The sequence below is a fragment of the Ascaphus truei genome, chromosome 1 (genome assembly GCF_040206685.1).
Source record: "Ascaphus truei isolate aAscTru1 chromosome 1, aAscTru1.hap1, whole genome shotgun sequence".
Lineage (NCBI taxonomy): Eukaryota > Metazoa > Chordata > Amphibia > Anura > Ascaphidae > Ascaphus > Ascaphus truei.
The window spans coordinates 530,609,849-530,629,075 of NC_134483.1; the positions used below are offsets into that span (position 1 = coordinate 530,609,849).

General features: G+C 43.9%; 1 protein-coding gene across 3 annotated transcripts in view; it reads left to right on the forward strand.

Annotated features, from left to right (window-relative positions):
- The window catches only part of LOC142466942 (progonadoliberin-2), a 122,900-nt gene that overhangs the window by 58,115 nt on the left and 45,558 nt on the right, over window positions 1-19,227 (forward strand). For 2 of the 3 annotated variants that reach the window (XR_012788274.1, XM_075572598.1), the window contains exons 1-2: window positions 602-687; window positions 16,407-16,587. Coding sequence is in view for 2 of the 3 variants with exons in the window: in XM_075572598.1 (XP_075428713.1) it covers window positions 16,450-16,587 (138 nt within the window). In the remaining variant the exon portion in view is untranslated. Of the gene's footprint in view, window positions 1-601; window positions 688-16,406; window positions 16,588-19,227 lie in introns of those variants that run through there. The other variant, XM_075572600.1, reaches the window with a different exon arrangement.

Below are 19,227 nucleotides of genomic sequence, written 5' to 3' on the forward strand. Positions count from 1 at the left end.
ACTGCCCCACTCCTCTGGAATGCCCTTCCCCTCAATACCCGACTAGCACCCTCTGTATCCACCTTTAGGACCTTTCTTAAAACTCACCTCTTTCACGAAGCCTATGAGTAGCTCTGTGGCTGATACTATACATCTCAGATGCACTGACCCCCTGCAGGCGCACTTACCAGAACACCCTCCTTCTATCTCTGTTAGTTCTCCCTACTTACCACTTAGATTGTAAGCTCTTCGGGGCAGTGACTCTTTTCTTAAACTTTTATGCCTGAAGCGCTTATTACCATTACGTGTTGTATTATGTCACGCGTATTATGGCAGTGAAGCGTTACGTACATGGATGGCGCTACATAAATAAAGATATACATCAGTACACTTTAAATATCGCCTGCTAGACGTATAAGCTGGAGTTACATTACTGCAACTCATATCCAAGCATTTGTAAAACATTTCTCATTCATGATTTCTGTGGTACTAAGCGCATTGAGGAAGGGAACCCCCCAAGGAGACAGTGCTGGCAATGTCTCATCAAAGCACCACCTGATGGCAGGCGGTTTAACTTAAACCTGTGTGTCTCAGTAATCAAACGCATAAGCACAGGACGTCAGCAGCAAGGGAGGGAAAGGTATAAAGGCACAGGGCAAGTGTGCAGTAATCAGTGAGGTCTCGTGGAACTAAGCAGACATCTGGAAGGTATGTTGAACTCGTAATGCACTATACTCGGTTAATGAATTTAGGATTTGCCGAATGAGACTCAGTTGTCATTTTTGTGCTTGTGATCATTTTTTTTTACAGCAAGAATGCTGCGATACTGTATATATCTGTTACACAGTAATAATACATGAGCAATTATATACGCTTAGGCTCAGCAGCTATTTTGCCTTTGACATTTACTGGAAAACATAATTGAGTACAGGCATTCCTCGTTTTACAACGCTTCGTTTTACAACGAATGGCTTATCCAACGCTATGCAATGCATACCTATGTTCAGTTTTACAACGCCAAAACGGCTTAGCCAACGCTCTTACGACGCTTTGCAAAGTTTTATAATATATATATTATACTATATAATATATTATATTTTTAGATGATATTATAAATATTATGTTATATTATATATATAAGACAGTATATGCACTATATAATTTATGTGTGTGCTGCGTATCTTATTGTCTGCGTACAATATTTTGTGTATTTTAGCATTAAAAATGCCTGCAGGAACGGAACCTTTCATTTAAACAGTGTTCCTATGGGAAAACGTGTTTCGCTTTACAACGTTTCGCTATCCAACGCCATTTTGAGTAACGCATTGTGTCGGATAACCGAGGACTGCCTGTATATGTTAGTTTTGAGAGTGTGTTAGTAAAAGTACAGAAATAATATGTTTAATAATCAGGAATTGGGGAATAATTGAGGTGCTGCTTAACAAAGTCTCCTGGCTGCAAAGCTGTGGCAAAACTGATCATCATAGCATACTGCGACATATCTTTCGGTAGGATTAAAACAGAAATCTGGTGCTGTTTTTTTACAGTACTTTTTGCACTAGTACCTAAGCCCAGAGACCTTTGTATAACATCCCACCACAGGGGTGAACCCCACTGACCGTCACACAGAGATGTGATACGCAATAAATCAGTTTTGTAATTAGCTTTCCTGTATTAGGTCATCAAATGCTAATAGTTCACTTCTAACGAAGATAATCCAGTCCTTTGACAAAAAGGAATTACACTCTGTCAGGGTTAAATGAGGTATTTAAGTGTTACAAAAATGGTTTTAATCTCCACCCAAAACTTGATTTTTATGTAACCAATATTTAGGCAGTTTGTCCATTTTCCCTTCTTAAAACTGCTGTTTTTAATTTTTTTTTTACAGTTCAGTTTTAGCTGTTTAAGGATTTTTATCTTTATTGCGTATTCTCCCCGCAAATAAAAAATATCTGTTCACGGATTGTGGGTTCAGTTCCCCTGAGCTGAGAATCCAAGACATTTTTTTCCTTGCTGGTGTCTTCTTTAGAACAGTTTTGCTGCCTGCAGGGATTCTTTCCTTCCCTTCCGATGCTGTGCAACTACTTTGCTGCCTGATTTTCGACCACTTTAAATATGTCTCTGCATTAAATCTATTTTATTATATTACTTTATTGAGAATGCTGTATTTTTATGGCTGCTTTAAATTCCCCCCCCCCCCCCCTCCCCCGACATTTTTTAACTTGATTTATTTCAAGAGCCCCGTCTTTAAATGAGACTGTTATTGATTAACCCTTTCAGAGCATAATCCGCTGCACGTGATTTTGGAATATTGTAAATCACTTTTCTACACGGCTTGAATGTCACGTTAGCAAAGAAATAATAAAGAAATAATAATAGGGAAATCATTTTTCCTTTTTGACAAATTCCTTCCTACTTTGTAACTACCTTACTTCCACTGTATGTCAGGGGTACTCCGCTCCAGTCCTAAAGCCCCCCCCCCCCCACAAGGTCAGGTTATCAAGCTATCTGCTTCAGCACAGATGGATCAATCAGTCCCTGCTTCAGCACAAGTGGCTCAGTCAAAGACTCTGATTGAGCCACCTGTGCTGAAGCTGGAATATCCTGAAAGCCTGACCTGTTAGGGAGGGGAGTGGGGGAGTGGGAGGGTGGGAGGGTGGGGGGGTGGGGGGGGGGGGGCGCTTGAGGACTGTGGTGGAGAAGAACAGCGGAAAAACCTCTGTAACCGGAGAAAATTATTAATTGTTAGAATGATAAGGAATAGGAGAGGCAGGTGTGGGAGAAATAGGAAATTGCTCTGCGGACAGCTTCCACCTTGCCCTTGAAATAATCAGCAAAGGCTTCTAGTGGGGTGGAAGGAGTTGAGCATGCTGTAGGGAGAGGTCAAAGACAGAGGAGAGGTGGTAGTGTATAGCTACACTAGCAATACTGCCAATATATTCCTTCCTTTTTACCTACAGTACGTTTCACCACTTTTTGCTATTACAGCAGCACAGGTCTACTAAGACGCTACTAATAAGTATTACTGTATGTATCAGGGGCTGAAGACTCACTACTAGACTTGCAACAGGGGTAATATATACAATATTCTGCTGTCACTAACACTTTAGTGTCTACTATAATGTGACAGCAGTATAACTGAATATATTAATGTATATCCCCCCTGGTTTAGCTACTGCCATCACTGGCTGCTCAGATTTTCATTTTGTATATAGTCACCTTACATTCTCACTTGTAATAGTTAGTGTTTCTCGCATTTTGTGTTTATGTATATTTGTCTCTGTAAGGTCTTTCAGCAAACAGAGCACTGTAAGCACACTTGGAAGTCTCCATTATTTCAATAACCTTATTAAAAGTTCATTTTTATGCCAATCATAATACTGCTGTTAGGTGTGCAACACTATAGGACCTCTTCTCGGGACCACGTTGAAGGTTGAAGGACAGGAGGGATTTGCAGTGAAAAAAATCCACAAGCATGAGATTTTTTCAGAAGTAGTAGTGGAGCAGTGAGAAAGGTATGTGTGTTTGTTAAGGGACGTTAGGCGTCATTAGGCGTCATTAGGCCATAGTAAGTGGGGGCCATGCTTGTCTATAAAAGAGTAGAGGATGGATTTATAGGTGTTGACAATATTATCACGCTGTAATTGATACACATGTGTCCTTGGTTCAGTTAATTGCTGACTGCATATTGATTACTGTCTGATACTGTACTACCCAATTTGTGCTTTTATTCCAGCAGAGGGATCAGTAGTAGGTGGGGTATAAGGGAAGTATCCCAGGCCCGGTGGGTCTGTGGGTACAGGCCTGAAGGGGCATTCTGCCCCGAAACATTGCCCCCCTCATCCCTACAGATTACTCGTGCTTTCTGTTCTTCTACCACCCAGTGTGTCATTTGTCCTCTCCTCACCCCCTTTACCTTCCTTCCCTTCCCTCCCGCACCTTGTGTGTTCTCTTCCCTACCCCCACCCCATCCCTCTCACTGCCAACCATTGTGTCTTTTCGTATATACACACTGTCTATTGTTGTTTGGAATGCACAAGCTGTAAGGCATCCCTACTTCGGATCTACAATGTTACAAACAACACATATACAATCTACAATATATTACTTTATTATTTGGCATAAACCCATTGTTATACTGTCATTTATTTTGAGTGCTGGGAATCTCCTGCCCCCCCCCCTTTTTCCAATATATCACAATCAGAAGGAGAAAATATAGATTTTCGAATTCAAGGTGGAGAGGAGTGCTGTGAGATCCAAGAATGTTAGTTTTCTTTCTTAGCTAGGGAAAATGGGAGGTGCAATTTGAGAGGAGTAAGAGTTAGAGAAGGAATGGAGGAGGGAGATCGGGAAGTGATCAGTTTCTAGGTCAAGGTAATGGCTATCTTTATGGGTAGTAGAGGCATTCCATTGCTACGGGCCAAAGGTGTTGGTTAGAGAAACATGATGAAAGGTACAGAAAACAGAAGGGGTATTTCTATGATAGTGAAAGTCCCCTGTGCAAAGAGTGGAGGAGTTACTGTAGAGGGGCAAAAAAGAAACCTCGGATTTTAGGTCTAACAGAAAGTTGTATGAAGAGGATGTTCATGTGGGCGACTGGTAGATCCACCACATCCACCTGCAGAGAAAGGGGATACAAAGTCAGATAGTGTGAGCTTCCAAGGAAGAGAATAAAAGAGAAGATGTATTAGGGGGGGAACTCATCGCAAGGGCTTGGGCAGGAGAAGCGCCATGCCCCGCATTAGCCTTTGGAATTGGGAGAGGAGGACAAACTAAGGCCAGTGTAGCAGACAACAGACTCCAAAGTCAAACTGGGAAAACCAATAAATAGATCAAATGAAAAGGTGATTTGAGAGATTCAGAAGAAAAGGCCAGACTCCACCCTCATGTTAAAGAGGGAGAAGAGGAAAAGGAGAGAGAAGGTAAGGAGAAGATGTTATGAAGAGATTTATTTATTTGTCACGGGAGACCAGTACTTTTAACATCTTTTACTTCCGGGATCAATTCACTAGTCAGGACAAGGTAGTGGAATAAAATGGGGGTTATTCTGGTGAAACCAGCAGACACAATGAAACACAAAATACAGTTAATACACGCTTACTGGGGGGTCTGGGGGGAGTCTTTAGCCTCACTAGGTGCAGGGCACCTGCTTCAGAAGGCTTACCTTGTCGGCTCCAGGTCCAGGAACACCTCGGTACTCTTTTCGGGAGAGATACCTGGCTTTTCCCGCTGGCCGGATCTTTATTGGAACTTGGCCACGTTTCTAGAACTTGTCCTCAGCTAGGCTAGGCATTCCCAGCATCTCAATGCCCAGTGCATTGCTATTCCAAGCAAAGCACTTTTGAAAAGCCCACCAGCGCTTCACCGGACCAAGTCTAGGAATAGTCTGGTTCTCTGATCGGGCAGTCCCCTTACATAGACCTCGGTGTCCTCTGTTTAACATGGAGAGGGGGCTGGAGACCAACCAGCGAACGGATCGTAACTGCAATAGCCAGCCAGGAGCTGGGGGCTTGGCTTCCTGCACGCATCAGAGGAAGGGGAGTATCGAGGGGCTCAGGTAGCCGGTGAGCAGGAAATTCGAACTGGCCAATGGGAACCATGCCTACGAGAAACAGCTTTCCCCATCCAGCCCTATACTTCCCACTGGGTAGGCTCCACCAAGTTTGGGAGAACAAAGAGGCTCCCACACAGGGAGTCTTTGTCTCTAGACATGGTACTCCGCCCTTCCCCACTCACCAAATGGCCCGACACCTCTCGCCTTCCATTCTCCACTTTGATCCTCCCATCTCTATGCAGACATCCTGTCTTATTGAAATTACCAGGACTGTCTGTATAGAGATGAATACACATTTTTAAAGAACATTTCTTTCTCTAACTGGGGCTTGGGGTTTTAAAGTATAAAACTTAGCTTTCACTGGTTGGGAAAACAATATTTCATAGGGGAAACATAGGGGTATTAATGTGTACACACGTACACGCAATTCAGATGCGATTTGCGGGTAAAATTATGGGACAACCGGTAAGGTTGCCCCAAAACATTTTACACACATTTTAATACTTTTTTGCCCCCGGTATCCACTATTAGAGTCCAGCTCCCGAAGTCCCAATTCTGTACCTATGATGGATAAGAGGTACACAATACACACCACGGTTTTTAGGAGTAACCAGCTGGGCTTCACCTTTATTACGAAGGCTGACTACCTCCACGTCATATTATTTATAAAATGTTTTGCCAGGAAGTAATACTATGAGAGTTACCTCTTGTTTTCAAGTATAGAGCATATTTGCATAAAGTTATGATGACAAATACATGGTTACATTAAGTGAACAGGGTTATACATTATATACAAGACATTGCAGGCTCAGTATGTTATAGGCATATGTAACAGTCACAGACCAGATTAAAATGTGAAACCGCTTTAGTTTTGAAAGAATTTAGACTGGTGGCGGCTGTGAGAGTCTCCGGTAGATTTTTCCAGATGTGAGGTGCATGGTAAGAGGAGGAGGAGCTGCCGGATACTTTGTTGAGCTTTGGAACCATGAACAGTTTTTGTAGTCAGATCTCAGATGATAGGTGCCGCATGTGGTAGGGGTGAGGAGCTTGTTCAGATAGTCAGGTAGCTTGCCCAGAAAGTATTTGAAGGCAAGACAGGAAAGATAAACTTTGCGTCAAGACAAGTGATGACCAATCTAGTTCTTTGAGCATTTCGCAGTGATGTGTGTTGTAGTTGCATTGGAGGACAAAGCGGCGCATTGAGTTGTAGAGGGTATCAAGTTTGCTAAGGTGAGTTTGGGGTCCCGTAGAAATCTTGCTGACCTACCAACCACTTAAAATTAGAATAGAGGTTGCCAAGATGTTGTTCTTCATGATAAAGAGGCAGAAAACTAATAATGTTTATTAGGGCAATCCTGATGGCCCTGTATTAAGTTTCTGTGTTGAGGACACTGTAAATTAATAGTTTTAATAGTGATATAACTAACATTTTTGGGCCCCTCTGCAACATTTTTGAAAGGGCCCCATAGACAAAAAACTAAATAAATGTAGTTTCCACCGGGGGTCCCATGTGAGTGGCCTTGCTCTCACCCCCTCACAGTCCCCCTCTCATCCTTACACTCCACCTCCACCCTTACTGTTCCCCTCTTTCCCCCCAAGACTCACTCCTTCTTACTCTTTCTCCCTCTCTTTCCCCGCCTCTCTCCCTCACCTAGCCTCACTCCTCACTCAACCCACCCCCCTCCTCCCCACACACACACAATTTCCCGACCTCACACACACACTTTTCCCACCTACACACACACACACACACACACACACACACTGTCACGGGAGACTCCTGTGGGGAGTAGGATCTCGGTGGCCGGAACAGCACGAGCGTAGTAGGGGTCACAAGCAGGGGTCCGAGGCAGGCGGCAGGTAGCGAAGTCAGGTAACAAGCAGGGGTCTGAGGCAGGCGGCAGGTAGCGAAGTCAGGTAACAAGCAGGGGTCCGAGGCAGGCGGCAGGTAGCGAAGTCAGGTAACAAGCAGAGGTCGGCAATGAGGAGACTGGAAGAGGATAGGCGGGGCAGGACAGGGACTGAGAACAGGGAGCAGGGACTGAGACCGGGGAGCAGGAACAAACAGGGACAAGCCAGATTACTAGCAAGGGCTTTTACTGTGAACAGACTCAAATACAGGTACAGGTACAGGAACAGATCCAGAATCAAAGACAGAGGCATGTGCATACTGTAGGAGTCTGACTTGAAGCAAAGGCAAAAGCAACAGACAGGAAGCAAGCTATAACGGACAGAGACAGGAGCAACAAGAAGACAGACAGACAGAGGAACCCAGAGCCAATAGAAGGCAGCAGCACACCCAGTGGACAAAGAAGCTATGGCTAGGCAGGAGGTCTAGGCGACCCTGACATTACTCCCCCCTCTCGAGAGCATTCTCCGTACGATCCTCCAGGCTCTTCCCGGAGGCCTTGATGAAAAGTGGACTCAAGGTGACCCACCTCTGTTGGTTTGTCAGCGGGCAGAGGGTACTCCACAGGTACATTGGTTGCTGGAAGGAACCTCCAAATGGGTGCATTCAACCCAAAAGCAGGGACAGAGACATCCGGAATGTGGGCATCAAGGACGGCTGCAGCTTTTCCACATAAGTCATTGGGGACACAGAGTTCGCTCTCCATGGTCTCCTCTTGCGACTGCCGTTTCATGGCACCACCCAATGAAAAACCAGCTATTCGAGTTTTCAGCTCTTGAAGCTGTCCTTCTGCACTTCTTTTCCCACTCAAAGCAGTTGTCAGTTCAACTCTTTTGGAGTTGAGTCGCGACTCCATATCTCCCAGCTGACTCAGAGTAAAGCTTAGATATGTTGCATCTTTTTCATTTCTGATCTGCAGCTGCCGGTACTCCTCCCGGGCATTGTACAGCTCCAGCTGCAGCCGGACCTTATCACGGGCTGTGTGGTCCAATAATTTGCAGGCATCAGCCATTTTGACCTCACACCGTTGTGTCAGGCCAGCCACTTGACAGACGGACACCTTCTCTCTCTCCTTTTTGGCAAGCTGTGTCTTGAGCTTAGCGATCTGCGCCTGCAGCACTGTGAGTTGCTGAGATGTGTGTTCAGCTGCTAGCTGTAGCTCTTCCTCCAGCGAGGCTCTGGTTATGCTCAGTGTGGCCTTCAGCTCCTCATGCTGTTCTTTGGGGACACACTGGGTACTCAAATAATCTTGCAGCATCTTTATTTTGTAGGCAGTCTGGAAACCTTCTTTCTGCAGAACTCGCTGCTTTTCTTCAGCATTCACCCATTTCTCCTCGGTGTCCTGCAGATGTGTACGCAGTTCTCGCAGCTGACTCTGCAGCATATTTTCTGCTTGTGTGCGCCGCTCCAGGGAGACACGTTCTTCTTGCAGCACTCTCTCTGCATTCTGCAGTGCTGTCTGCACATCTAACTTTTCCTGGGCCAACTGTTTCTTCTCCTCTCCTAATTCATGGAGTTTCTTATCTCCTTCACTGACTTGGACATAGAGATTCTTGCACTCTTGGGTTACAGTTTCAAACCTGATATTTAACCCTTCGAAGATTTCTCTTAATGAACATAGTTCTGTGTTGCAGTGGCAACTCTTCTCCTTAGAGGCTTCCAGCTCTGTAGTAAGCCTGTGAACCTCTTTCTGAGATGCTTCCAGTGCTGCATCAACTTGAGCCATGAAAGTCTGGTACTGGGCAGAATCAGGGTAGGCCTTCTCCAGCTTACTTGACAAGATCAACCTGTCATTCTCCAACTGATATTTTTCTTTTTCCCAGTTACCCTCTGCTTTTTCCAGTGCTAATTGCATCCTTGACTTTTCTTCTATCAATAGCCTCTTCTCCTCTTCTGATTCATGGAGTCTTTTATCTCCTTCACTGGCTTGGACAGAGAAGTTCTTACTCATTTGGTTTATAGTTTCAAACCTACTATTTAACTCTTCGGAGGCGTCTCTCATAGAACGTATCTCTGTTTTCAAGTAGCATCTCTCCTCCCGAACGACTTCCATCTCTTTTTTGAAGTAGCAAATCTCCTCCTGGGAGACTTTAAGCTCTGTATTAAGCCTGTCAATTTCCTTCATAGAGATTTCCAGGAATTCGTTACTTTTAGAAGCGAGGTGCCGATTCTCAGCAGCATCAGCATATGCCTTCTCCAGCTCACCTGACATGACATCCAGGTCACTCTCCAACTGGTGCTTTTCTTTTTCCTGGAGAACACACTTAGCAATTGCTGAGGAAAGACAGCTCTGTAGTGCAGCGTTGGCTTCTTGCTCCTTATCTACACTGGCGACACACTTTATTCGAGCTCGGCTAGTCCCACGAATTCGGGTATACCCGGTTGTATTGAGGTTTGTGACTGTTTTCTGCCCGAGTGCATTGGGTTATTTTCCAGGCAGGGATTGAAGCATTTTATTCCCGCTGGCTGCAATACTGCACAGTATATATATATATACTGCATTACAATTCATAAATTTATGCCATCTGGTAGACACGCGAAGCATTGCAGCCTATTAAATCCTAATCATTATCATTTAACAGATCAGCCGCCCGTCAGCCAGGCATGAACCCAGGCTGGGAAGGCAAACGCAACGGGGCTTGTCAGAGGTGAGGAGCGGCGCATTCCAGGTATCTGCCAGGTACATACTGGGTATTTGCTCGAATAAAGTGTGTCGGTGCAGTAAACGTCCATAAAGACAATCAATCGCTTTCTGTGCAGCTTGAAGCGTCTGAGTAGGGGCATCTTTCTTTTCTTCCACTATTCTTGGGATACGTCTGTGAGTTGCCTTAAGCTGCAGCATATCTCTTTCATCAAATGCAGACTGAGATTAAATTTTCATTCTTAATTCCTTCTGCAACTTCCACAGTAATGCCTCCCTTCTTTTTCTTCTTCTTCCTTGCTTTGAGAAGTTCTGAAGAATCAGTGGTACTGTGTTCACATTTACTGCTCAAGACTGTTTGAGTGGGAGCCATAATTTCAGACATGGGGAAACCACACTTCCCAAGAAACCAGTAAAGAGGAAATGTGTTTTTAAAACAGAAGCATTAGAATGAACAACAGGAATATTAGACACAGAGAGACACAAGATAGGAGAGCTGACCTTTTGAGACTTTAACATCAGTCACAGGAGATTATAAATGCAAGGAAAAAACATAGACAGAGAAACCTGTAGTTATAACTGAAACTTTAGAAATCAGGCGTAGGGATATCATACAGACAGAGAGAACCTGCAGTTACATCTGAATCTTTAGGCATCAGGCGTAGGGATATCATATAGACAAAGAAAACCTGCAGTTGAATCTGAAACTTTAGATATCAGGCATAGAAATATCATAGACAGCAGGAAACTAATACAGAGAAAACTTGTAGTTAGATCTGAAACTTTTGACATCAGACATAGGAATATCAGACAGAGAACCCTGCAGTCAAATCTGAAACCTTTGATATCAGGCATATGTTGCAGAGAAACAAACTTTAGGGGAACTTGCAGGTAAACCTGAAACCTTAGAACCAATCATATGAAAAACTAAAGATTGCAGGAAAAATCACAGTATGCAGTAACAAAATAATAGAGGCACTCTTGTCTTTTGAAATGGGAACCCTGTGAACAGCAGTGGTCCAACCAGTGATGCAGAGACAAGCCTTATCCAGGAAATGAAAAGTCAGAGTCTAAAAAGGTGGCAACAGGTACTGCAAGGGTTAACCCAGGCACTGCACAAAAAGAAAAATCTCAAAGAAAGCTGCAATAGTCTCTGCAGCAACAGTTCTAATCTCAGAAATGTTTTTTTTTTTTTCGTTATGAACGCAATAATTCTTGCAGAACACTTAGCAGCAACAACAAAAAAAACCTTTCAAAATCCCAACTTGGATTTCCAAAAAAGAAACGAAAGTACTTATCTTCAACCATGCGGATGTGGTCTGCTGCAGCAGGCAGGAAAGGGTGCAGGCAGAAGAATAATCTGTTCCAGCGAGATCCAGAAGTGGCCTTTGCTTTCTGTCACGGGAGACTCCTGTGGTGGGTTGGATCTCGGTGGCTGGAACAGCACGAGCGTAGTAGGGGTCACAAGCAGGGGTCCGAGGCAGGCGGCAGGTAGCGAAGTCAGGTAACAAGCAGGGGTCCGAGGCAGGCGGCAGGTAGCGAAGTCAGGTAACAAGCAGGGGTCCGAGGCAGGCGGCAGGTAGCGAAGTCAGGTAACAAGCAGAGGTCGGCAACGAGGAGACTGGAACAGGACAGGCGGGGCAGGACAGGGACTTAGAACAGGGAGCAGGGACTGAGACCGGGGAGCAGGAACAAACAGGGACAAGCCAGATTACTAGCAAGGGCTTTTACTGTGAACAGACTCAAATACAGGTACAAGTACAGGAACAGATCAGGAATCAAAGACAGAGGCATGTGCATACTGTAGGAGTCTGACTTGAAGCAAAGGCAAAAGCAACAGACAGGAAGCAAGCTATAAAGGACAGAGACAGGAGCAACAAGAAGACAGACAGACAGAGGAACCCAGAGCCAAAAGAAGGCAGCAGCACACCCAGTGGACAAAGAAGCTATGGCTAGGCAGGAGGTCTAGGCGACCCTGACACACACACACACACACACACACACACACACACACACACACACACACACACACACACACACACACACACACACACACACACACACACACACACACACACACACACACACACATCTCTTTTTTTTAACCTGGTGGGGAGGGATAAGGCTGCTCAGACCCTGTCTGTGTGCTCAGCCATGCAGGGACAGGAAAACTGGCAGGGGGAGGAGGAGTAATGCCTGAGTTCAGTGAAGGACCCTCCCCCACAGCAAGCAGAGAGCAGCAGCCAACACAGAACTTGAGCCCAACTTCCAGAGCCCCCCATGTGCTCTCGCCCCCGTACGCTTTGCAGGATTTAGCAGCACGGTGGTTATGCCACTGAGTTATAGATTCTATGATTTGTTGCAGATTTTTTTAAATCTGTTCAAATCAGCTACTAGTATATAACAGTGCTTCCTATCTAAGTCAATGTATACATCAATGCCTTACACTGCTCATGACTATATTTATTTCCCTCTCTTTATTATTGTTTGAGGTCCATTGTGAGAAAAAAAAAGACAATTTCTATTCTTGTGGTGTGTAAACCAGCAATATATTGAGATTCACTTCTGATTGAGTGGACAACCAGATTTAGTTAGTGAATTACACTACCGTTCAGTTTACATTATTAGCTTCAAAGTATATTCGTTTCCAACAAGACAGAGAGGGCCTTCTATTTTGTTCAAATTCTTTACTTGCCGCCCCTCCCGACACCCCCAAGAAATCCCCCATTTCCACTCAAATTGGAATTCAGTGTGAGGTGCTCTTCCAACACACCGCCAGAGGAAAACAAAATAATACTTGTTTATTGAATGTTAAACCGATGACTTAAGGGGACCTCTGGTTGTAATTAAACTTTCTGTCATACCCCATCAATCTCTGCCAGCCAGACATCAGGCAACACTCCTGTAAATACATATAGCATTATTAAGTTAATTATTCTGTAATCCTTGAATTGTCACTTGTCAGGGTAACGTGTACACTGTACATGCATTTAGGAATCAAAATGTTGGTTTGGACAAATGTAGCGCAGTAAAAAAGGGAACTGTTCTGAATGCAGCAGGAATGGGCACAATGATCAAGGGAAGAAACCAGGTCAGGCAGCAAGATGTCCCGAATGTAGACACAGTGTATCTTCCTGTACTTTAGACTGAGCTGTGTAAGGAGTGTGGTCTAGGGAGAGGGTGCACAAAGTTTCCTCCCTGCGCCATCTGTATTCTCTTCCCCCATGCTCGTGCCCCCCCCCCCCGGCTTGTCAATGGCGTCGGGTTGCCATGGAGACACATCGCTGGAAGGCAAGTAAAGTTACAGAGGTCTGGCGCAATCCCCTGCATTTATTCTTAAATGCCTTCAGGGAAGCGTGGGGCCTCTGCAACCGCCGTGCCCCACTCCACACTTTGCACACCCATGGTCTAAGGGTATAGGTTATGTCACGGAAGACCAGGACTAATACCAGTTATCAATATCGCCAGACTGAAACACAAGAGTTTATAAAATTAATTTATTGGAAAACAGTAATCCACAACAATACATATATACACAGACAACATACCCAACTGGGGAATACTGGGGTAATATATAGTCCTAGGCGCAGGGACCGCCCTAGAGAGATTTTCCCAGATCTTCCCCCTGCAATGTCCAATGTCACTGGACTCCAGCACAGCACAACTTCCCTTAGTTACAACAAACTTCTGCAATTCTTCTGGCTCTGAATGGAGCTGAATTGAACTGCTAGGGGTCTCCCTCCCCACCTGTTTATACCTGTAAGAGATGTATGCAGAGGAATGCAAATGGAGATCGTTTTAGGGTGAAATTAATATAAGGCTTTATTGCCTGTTCCTTTAACAATGTAAACACAAAACATAAAAGAAAAACCTGCTCCACTCTGGAGAATAACTAGACAGTACTGTATATGCCCTATCTAACTGGGTGGGTAGCTAGTCTGATTACCATCCCAAATAGTGGTGTTTTCCCACCCTATGGGAGATTCCCCGGCTACCAGGTGTGTCGTGGTGCTGAGTACCTGTTGATGCACAGAAGATCTGGAGTCCCGCTGATGTTGTTGGGGAAACAGGACAAGCTTTAGGGGTGATATCTGATTCCCCTTCATTCTTTAGTCAGTGCCTCCATCTGTCGCAGGCTCCAGGAGAGCTGAAGGCAGTCCCTGCGGAAGAACTCTCTCATACTCCCCCTGATAGACTGCACACTCAGGCGGGAGTATACTTTGCAACAGGAACACTCTTTATTCTTCTCCATTAAAGAGTACAACATACCGACAGCCACTGCATTCTATAACACTGGTCTCCAGTCTTCTTTTTCAAGAGATATATATGTATTTCTTTGTGTATTTGTGTCATATTGGATGTAGCTTTGGGCTTCTTTGTTTTTTGTTGTATACATTTATCCACGCCCAGTAGCACTCCAATTGACACTTATATACATGTATATACTATGTGGTCATTTTGGGGGTCACTTAGAGCTGGCTGGGAATCTGTGAGTTTTTAAAAAGAAACAAATCCGATGATGAGGCTTTCTCGGGTTTTGACTGGAATTTTTCAAGTATTAAAAAATGTGTTAAGAAGTTCGACTTTGACATTCAAAAAACCTCCATCCTTTGTGAAATACCAAGGTAGTATGGAAGACCATGTACTGTACATGTTGCTGTGAATACCTGTTAGGTGCAGGATACGGAGCACAAATACTCCCAGGTATATGCAAAGAACAAAAAGGGGGGAAATAGTGCAACGCAGCAACAATGCAGGGTTTAGACGCAGAAAAACATATTATCTCCCACTCACATGATGTGTATATAAATAAGGCTGTGTAGTGGTTAAAGCTCTTTTGGTAGTGACTGGAACCTCAGTGATGCAGGTTGAGGGTCTGAATTCCAGTGAGGTGTTAGACCTCAGATCCCCCGTTCATAGAACATGAGAAAACAGACCATAGAAAAGATTTACTGAAGACAAACAGGAAGAAAAAGACAATGCACTCACAAAGGGTGCTCCGTCTCAAGCATTGAGACCATATCATGTGAGTGGGATTTGTATTTCTGCTTTTAAATCCTGCATTTTTGCGGTGTTGCACTATTTCCCCCCTTTTTTCTTTGCCTGTACTGGGAGTATTTGCGCTCCGTATCATCATGCAATTCTAAGACGATTAGAAAAAGTATTTTTTAATTGGAGCTGCGCTACCCCCTATGGTTTCTCTATTGTGACGTATGTTATTCTCATTATATTTATTTTTCATGACACTGGGTTGGTTGTACATCACCTTTTTAACCTTAATTTGCGCTTTCATTTTTGCACCTTTGTGAATACATGGTACATAGAAAAAATGGGGGAGAATTCAAAGTTTCAGGTCTCACATGGACATTTCATCAGGCATTTCATCACCTTGGTTAACCGTCAGGTGATAACCCGACGAATGTTCCGTGTTGGAACAGAAACACTGCATTCTCCTCTGTTACTTAAATAAATGGAAGACACTGCAAAAGATTGTGAGAAGAGTTCTACGCTGTATCTCTTGAGTGTCAAGTAATTAAAAATACCACTTGTGGTGCATGCATGTCTGAGACAGGTCTGCAGCGCGGTGTTTCCTAATGATCTCTTAGGCCTTGTACATAGTAGGCGCGCGCGACGGAGCACGTGTCGTCGCGCGCAACCTGCTGCTGAGGTGATCCCTGGCCTGTGGGATCTGGAGGAGGAGACGCTATGGGGAGGCATCCAAGCTCATTTGCGATTCGCAGTTCCTTCCTTACGGAGGTGTGCCCATGATGTCGCGTGAGCAGCTTGCCCTCATTGGCTGAACCGCGCAGATGACCCGGCGGTCGCGCGACAAAATTAAAAAAAATGTTTCGTGAAAAATAGGCCGCGCCTTCGCTCTCGTGCATGCGCTCTATGCCCGTGCACATTGCTTTACGGCCTTTTGTTTGCGGCACGCACGATGTTGTGTGCCATTGCACTGACTATGGACGCTGCCTTGGCAAACAGTGCTTCCACTGTAGCAAGGGATTCTGGGTAACGACATGCAAATGAGCACAGTGTGTCACTCTTTACTTCTCATCCATTTTGACATGGTCCCCTATACACTTATGTCTGCTGTATTACACAGCTTCTCTTTTGACGAATTCTGCCTTCATTGCCACAGGACTGGAAAAGCTTGTAATTGACAAATGCAGTAGAACACATTTTACACACTGTTAATTCTGCTCTCTTTAAGCTCTGCTGGAGCTGTGTCTCACACGTGTGAGTCCATCCGTGTGCAGCTTAAAGAAAGCCGAAGATTATGTTTTTTTTGCTTCTGTAACATTTCATTTTCACAATTGCAGAAACAGCTTTAGAAACTGTGGAAGATTAGACATCAGCAGTTCCATGGCCTGTCAAAGTCACCTCGTGCTCCTGCTATTGGTTCTGTTTGCAGTCAGCACGCAGCTCTCTAATGCTCAGCACTGGTCCCATGGCTGGTATCCAGGAGGGAAAAGGGAGCTGGACATTCCCCCATCACCAGAGGTATGTCATCTATATACCCGTTAGTTGGCTGGAACGTCTGCCAGTGAATAGTTAGAATGAGCCCTTCAGTGCCTGTAGGACATGGGGAAGGGAATCGACGTGCCCAATTAGTGCAGGAACTGGTCATGGAGTAATTGACTTCACCTTTTTCACCTTTGGTGACCATCAGATAGTTAGTTTTCTTTCTGTCCTTCAGGTACCAAAATATGTATTTGGATCTTTTTTAGTGCAGGGGTACATTCAGCCTGCTGTGTGCGGCACTTCATACACTGGACATGTATGGGAAATAATACAATGCTTTGCATGTCCTCTAGCACAGGATGTGTTTTTATTATGACATGAGCTTGCTTTTTTGATAAAATGCTATTTTCTTTGACTCCTGATCCACTTAGGATATGACTTTTACATGATACACGTGTGAAAGCGTAGAAATAAAATCAATGAGTCAAGGGTTCAAAGTATCAACGTGAGTTTATCTGCACCAAGGTACAAGTGAGAGAGAATTCAAAAATGAACTCATGCCTCTGAAAACATATTGCTTGGTATCACATTTTTATACATTTCAAAATGAGTAATACGCCCTTTAAGGGGGCTGGCTTAGAGATAAAAAACAATATGATGACTTATACAAAAATACTTATTAATACATAAATATGCTTCACATGCGATATTCTTATCCTATATATCACCATAATGTGGGCCCCTTAACCTTCTGACTTAAGGAGTAACCCTGTTTAGCCCTCTGTGTGTACTGTATCTGTCAGATAACAGAACCTAAGGTCAGCAGAAATATCTAAGGCAGGAAAAACCTCTTACGAATGTAATTTCAATTTCTTTCATGACTCGTAGGAATTATACAAGGGCGAGTTACAGCTAGGAGCGATACACTGCAGGATCTCAATCATCCACAAATCATACACAAATATACATACATTCAAACACTCAAAATGGCTACTGCGCCAAAATGGAGGTGATGATACTCTGTCTTCATATAGCCTGAGCCACACACATTATCTCAATCTTCACAGTCCTCTCTTTTTATTCTTAAAAATAGTCTTTTAAGGGTAATTTCAGATAAAACTCCAGAAACGTCGCGTTGGCCTGGAGGGTCCAAATTTGCATGACTTTGATAGTTCTGGAAACTCACAGAGCTGCTGGCTATCATATCAGCCAGGTTGGTCTTTCTGCCATCATCTTCATCTGTATTCCATTGAGGGGGACTGACTTTTTCTTCTGAGATTGCATCTTCCGTGGTGTCGTCTGTGATCAGTGGCATATCCTGGGTAGAGGGTGTTACACACCTTTGCAGTAGGGATTTACTGCACATGACACAGACATACAAAACAATCAGAACTGCAAGCACACAGACAAATCCATTCATCAGTTTCGCTCCTAGGAAACCAACCAATTTGCTAATTCCTAACAGAACCCATCTCTCATCTCCGCCTTTCCTTAATCTCTCCTGTATCTCTGTGATCTTCTCTAGCTCATGCTAATTCTTACCACTTTGATCTTTAATAAAAACACAACATTGCTCTTTAACTAGGGCACATACGCTAAAATATAGTCCAGAGCTATTCTATTCTGTAGGGCCATTAATCTAATCTGTACCTGTTCCTGGTTGAGTAAGTTAATGGATGTAGTTGTATGATTGAGGACATCATCCAGTACATCCGTAAGTACATTGAGCCTGTCATATAGCAACCCAACTCCTACATTAGGAAATAAGCTAGCACAAAATTGTTCTTTCCATAGACTACTTTTCAACCCCTGTGTGTTGGGAGTGGCTCTGCTATTCCTGATCCTGCCAGTGGGTAATTCTTTAGTCATTGTAAAGGCAGGTACAATTGTACCTAGATAGGAAGACCCTGTCCAACCACATGGTAATTCTCTGTAGGCCCATTTTCCACCAAGCCAATACACTCCCCTTGGTAAACTAGAATTTGTGCAAGCACTTTTTACTATCTTAATTAAAGCTGAAAAATTAAGGCCACATCCTCCCTGTAAATTTTTAGTTCCAGGCTGTAAATATATGTTTACACAAGTTTCATTAGTTGGTGGAGGCACCTGACCCATTAATTGATTGTTGTTCCCAGTGTAATGTATGTAAAATCCACCTACAGTAACCTCGTTTACCAGTGGAATTCGGTTTCATTTTTTTAATTCGGCATTAGTGTAAGGTATCCCTACTCAAGGGGTTAAATGTAATTCTCTCTTACGTCATTGGGGGCCACTAGAGTATGGGATTCATTGTATATATTCCCTTGTGACCCATTAACCTGTGTAGCATTGTGTGAGATTATATGATTGTCTGCAAAATGATGTGACCACAAAACAATAAACATTACAAATATTTCAAAACTGATCATCCCTTATCATCATCTGGATGGCGTAGGCTGATTTTGCCTAGCGGGGCATACATCTTAAAAACACACTCTAAAGCTTAAAAAAATAATATTGAGTCCTGAAAAAACGAATTGTTCGTTTAAGACCGGGTCTTGCCTGAAGTCTTAATTCCTCGGTGGTTAAATGTTCTAGGATTATTGTGCCTAGATACACTAACTGTTGGTCAAAAACACTGGCTTGATGATTCTTTGTTAGCTGTTTACAGTGGTGCCGGCAATTTTTTTTTTTTTTTAC